This window comes from Morone saxatilis, unplaced genomic scaffold (genome assembly GCF_004916995.1).
Source record: "Morone saxatilis isolate NCDOM2014 unplaced genomic scaffold, NCSU_SB_2.0 Contig3, whole genome shotgun sequence".
Classification (NCBI taxonomy): Eukaryota; Metazoa; Chordata; class Actinopteri; family Moronidae; genus Morone; species Morone saxatilis.
In genome coordinates this window covers 2,413,479-2,418,516 of record NW_023339873.1, presented here as the reverse complement: position 1 = coordinate 2,418,516, position 5,038 = coordinate 2,413,479, and the positions used below count along the sequence as shown (strand labels likewise).

At 40.2% G+C, this 5,038-nt stretch overlaps 1 protein-coding gene across 1 annotated transcript in view; it reads left to right on the top strand.

Annotated features, from left to right (window-relative positions):
• The window catches only part of emx1 (empty spiracles homeobox 1), a 6,171-nt gene extending 1,856 nt beyond the window's left edge, over positions 1-4,315 (top strand). The window contains exons 2-3 of the mRNA XM_035673836.1: positions 269-453; positions 3,103-4,315. Coding sequence (XP_035529729.1) covers positions 269-453; positions 3,103-3,270 — 353 coding nt within the window. The 3' untranslated portion in view covers positions 3,271-4,315. The remainder of the gene's footprint in view (positions 1-268; positions 454-3,102) is intronic.
• The last annotated feature ends 723 nt before the right edge of the window (positions 4,316-5,038 follow it).

The following is a 5,038-nucleotide window of genomic DNA, read 5'->3' as shown; positions in this document are numbered from 1 at the left end:
ATCATACTAGGGACAATAATAATAATAATAATAATAATAATAATAATAATAATAATAATTTTCTAAATTGATTAAAAATGTTGCTTGACCTTTGTTTCCCATTACCACGATAATGACAACTACCCTCACTGGGTACAGTAGGCCTATGAACACCGCTCACTGTTTCTGATCACACTGACAGCCAACCCGCTGCAGTCACATTATAATAACGTTACCTGTTTCCAGCCCCAACTGACGGCCCTTGTTGTTTCTTTTAATTCGGTGTCAGGTAACGACGTGTCCCAGGACAGCCTGCTCCTCCACGGTCCTTTTGCCAGGAAACCCAAACGCATCCGGACAGCCTTCTCTCCCTCCCAGCTCCTCCGACTGGAAAGAGCCTTTGAGAAGAACCATTACGTCGTCGGAGCCGAGAGGAAGCAACTGGCCAACAGCTTGAGCCTATCTGAAACACAGGTACGCTATGAGATGTTAGCATCTATGATAAACAGGTTGGTTGTTTGGATAATTATCACTTGTTTTGGCGCATAAATCAGTAAAAAAAAAAAAAAAACCTTTTTTTTTTTGTATCATTTCTGCTTTTAACTTTAACTCATTTACGTTACCGAGGGCAGCGTTTCTATGGCTACCACGTTCTTTTTCAGAACGTTCCAGAATGGAACGGTTGGCGTTGACTGCAGTCGAATGTCGCGATAACTCAAACAAAAACAACAACAGTACGGTGTAATAAACGGCGGGAATATTTCCAGTACAAGAGAGTTAGCCAAATGTTTCTAAAAATCCTTTCCAGCGCAAGAGAACCAGGTGAATCAGGATGGATGCGGTAATTAAAACGTTTTAGATATATTTTGCTTTGGATAAATATATCAAAATCATGTTCCTCAAACAGTTACCATCTAGCGCACTATTTGTTAGGCTAGATGGAAATATGTCACTGCCTGAGGTTACTCCTAAAACTGTTATGTCAATTATATTAATAATCATAATTTAAAAATATAAATTGCAGATGAATTTAAGTAACTTTATTTGTATTTTATTCTGTGTTCTGAGCTGTTAGTATTGTTAATATCTGGATATTGTTTTAAATAGTTTGTTATAGGTGTCTTCTGAATATAGGCTATTATTGCAAAATATGAGTCTACTCAAATGTTAATGACAGAAGAAATTATAAAACAGTGTGAAATAATTTTGTATCGGCTGTAAGATCCTCTCAGAATATTAATCATTTATCGTATATAACATTTATTAAATCCACAGTTTGCAACAGTCCTGAGAACTGCTGCTGATATTGGAGATGCTGCAATGTCACAAAAAACAGACCTTTTCTAAGATATATAAATCTCTGTACTATAATTTAAATAATTCACTTCCTCCACACACGAGACATGCTGCAGCTGTCAGTGAAAGCTTCTCTTAAAAGGTGTTTAATTCATACATGCTATAGGATAAATATTATTGATGGTTATGCTTAATGAGTCCACATTATCTGGTGTCAATTAGGCCTAATATGCAATATAAAGAGAGGTTTCCTGAGTCAGCAGTAAATGCTGCTTGCAAGTTTAAGGTTTGTGTCAGTCAATAGGAGGCAATTAAGCACCAATTGCATTATGCAAATTGTAAGCGAACAGAATATCAATCAATGTACTCCAAGTTTATTTGGTCTTGGGTTAGAGTGTGTACAGCAAAAGCAGCGAGTAGCACAGAGGCCAGCGACAGTAACTTCTGTACAACTGGATGAGAACATGGTGGATCTCACACATCTGATCTGAAACTATCTGTTTTCTACTTCCTCAGAGTGGGCACTTACCCCTGCAGGAACATTGGGACCGGTAGGCTCATCAAGTCACCGGGGTTATGAAATAGGCCTTATTACTCAATATCACCCTCAGCGGGTGAAGGGATGGTCACACTGTAAGAAAACAAAAAGTGAAAGGCTGCTGTAATATTGCTACACCTTTTCCTAGCCATCATTATAGCTCTGTTCTTTAAAGTCTTCTGCCTCCATTTTAGACAAATTAACAAAAATACTCCCATCCAGCTCTGGGAAATACAACGGTATTTTTATGTGGCTCTTTCAGTGAAAACAGTTTTTAATGGGCAGAATTAGCCAGATGCATAATAAGAGTCAAGAGGAGGAAACTATATGTCGCTATTTGAAAAATGAATCCTGGCCACGTATAGGTTAGTCAGCCAAGCTCAAGTTCCAAGGTCACTGTCAGTCAGGAAGCCCTTTAACCCGTTAACCTTTACCATACATTAAAGCTCAGTTCTGAATGTAAGAAGATTTTTATTTTTTTATTTAAGCAAACCTTTTGAATGAGCATTCTGAGAGTATTCTGCTAAAGATTGGTGGATAGAGACTGTTTAAAAATGTGTTTATATATAATGGTAGAAAGTCAAGATAACCACTAAAATCTACTGGGTTTCAGGGGGTAAATGTAACGACATTCTGGGAGAAATTGTATACATTCTTTTAAACAGAACAGGCAGACATTTTAACTTGCCATAGCAGGAACATCACAGACAGAGCTGAAACAATTAGCCAATTGAGTAGTAGAACAACAACAAAAATATTAACTCATTTCATAATCAGTGAATTGTCGACTTAAAATTTTTGTCAAGCAAAAATGCCCAACATGTTTTTGACAAATGACGATTTGCTGCCCTTCTGTTTTAAAGCATAAACTAAAAATCTTTGGCTTTAGTTGGTTAGAGAGAAAATCAAAGGCATCTGAAGACGTCACCTTCAGCAAATTGTGCATTTTTTTTCCATTTCTATACATTTTATAGACAAATGATTCATCGATTAATTGAGAAAACACTTTGCAGATTAACAGATGATTAAAAAAACGTAGTTGGAGCCTCAATCACATGTATTACTAAAACATTAATAATGGCTCCATTATATTTAGTAGTGCTAGCATGCACAACATCCGGGCTCTAGAACTAAAAACGCATTGTTCCTGTTATTAGTGAAAATGTCCACCTTAAGAAAGGTCTGCTGCATTGTTTATATTTGAATGAAATCACTTTGACCTCCTGAGCCTCTGTGAAATCCCACTACAGCGCATCATCATCGTTAAACCTGTTTATTCCTCTGCCCAGGTGAAGGTGTGGTTCCAGAACAGGCGGACCAAGTACAAGCGACAGAAGCTGGAGGAGGAAGGACCAGACAGCCAGCAGAAGAAGAAGGGAAACCACCACATCAACAGATGGCGCATCGCCACCAAGCAGGCCAGCTCCGAGGACATAGACGTGACCTCAGAGGACTAAAACAACGGTCCAAGCTCCGACAATGCTGCCCTAAACCCTGCGTCCCCTTCTGACGCATCAGAGGACCAACACTATTTATTATGTAATATTATTAAGTATAATTAGACACATTAGAGGAAGACACAAGGACTGAATATGTGATCACAGCTTATCTCTTCATCGAGGTGCTACACTCTGTGACACAGGAAAAAAAAAACCCCATCTTATTTAATGACATCCATCCTGAACGTCTCTGGATGAGGAGGGATCCTTCCATCATTTAATGATCTTTGGTGTGTGACGACCGAAGATGAAGGGAAACAACGTCAACCTCTATCATAGTGTTTGTTTTTTTAAATTGTACATAGGCAACTTATAAAGGTTGTTTTTGAAAGAGGCTATTTGTTTCATTAAAGCTGTTTCTACCACCTGCTTAGGTCATTAACACCTCATTGCTCACCCCACCCACTCCGCCACCTGTGAGCCATGTTAATTTAAATTTCTCCTCAATGACAAGAACATGTTGTCGCACACTTTTTATCCACCCAGTGAGTCGGAGAACAGGCTGGCGACTGGCCAGAAGAACAAAGCAGGAAATGAACCATGTGTCAGAGAAGATGCGAATTTCTCACTTCCTGCATGATTTTATTTTCACTGGTGACTTGAGAGCCATTCCAGCGCTCTGTTATGCTCCCTAATGAAGATTGTCCACAGAGAGGCGATTCATAACCAGCTGTGCATGACTCTGGGACAGACGAGACGCTGCAGAGACCTCTGGTGTTAGGGGCGAGTTGTGCCACATAAAAGCAAGTTCACAGCTTTGTGCTTCTTCTGCCATGCCACATTTGTCAGTGTGGGGTGATGGATGACGTCTCCATTTGTTGAATGTCTGCGCCGTGTGTAGTACAAAAACATATATGAGAACATACTTTTCAAGCAGAACGTGTAATTATAAAAAAAAAATGTTTTAGAAATAAAAACAAAAGCTATTTCTCTGATGAGAAATGTAATGTTTTTGTGTAATCCAGATAATCACTTCATGTACATCATGTCGACCAGGCTGCAGAGTCTGAAGGCTTTCCTTAAAGCCAGTCATTATAGCGGCAGATTTCACTCATTAGTTCCTTCTCTCCGGCTGGAGGTGCATGTGCAAATCAGTGTGAAACATGCTGCTGCAGTGTTTGATTGGAATGAAAACCTGCAGCCGCTTGGGCCTCCGTGGCACAGGAAGTGGTACAGTCCACAAGTAGAACAGTAGAACAGTAGAACCCAAGCGAAGAAGGATTTTCTATTTTCAGGTTGTTTTATGCTTTAAACTAGAGCTAAAAGAACCCCCCCCCCCCCCCCCTGAAAATCAGAGGAGAATTAAGGATTAGGGATTCATGACAGCCTGAAAAAAGATCTAAACCCCTTAGCAGGGTCCTCTTAGGTTGGGAACCTCTGATCAAGACTAAGGTGTCAGGAATGTTGCAGGACAGTTGCACAGGTGTCAGGTGTGTTACCTATGGGCCGGTATTTCCTCCAAATTCCAGCAGAAGGGGGGGAAACAGAAATAATTCCCATCCAGAGGGTTCAACCTCTGAAAAAAAGAGGGAAAGTTGTAACTATTGTGTGGCGGCCCTTTCACCAAAGCGCCTCAGTAATCACCTGTCAAAAGAAATGGAAGGAATCTCCTCCTAATGACCCCGAGGCTTTAGAGATGAGCCCTGACGTCTGACCCTGATGTCTTGTTTTGTAAGCTAAGAAACAGAGAGGCAGCAAGGCACGGGGGGGGGGGGGGGAAACTAAA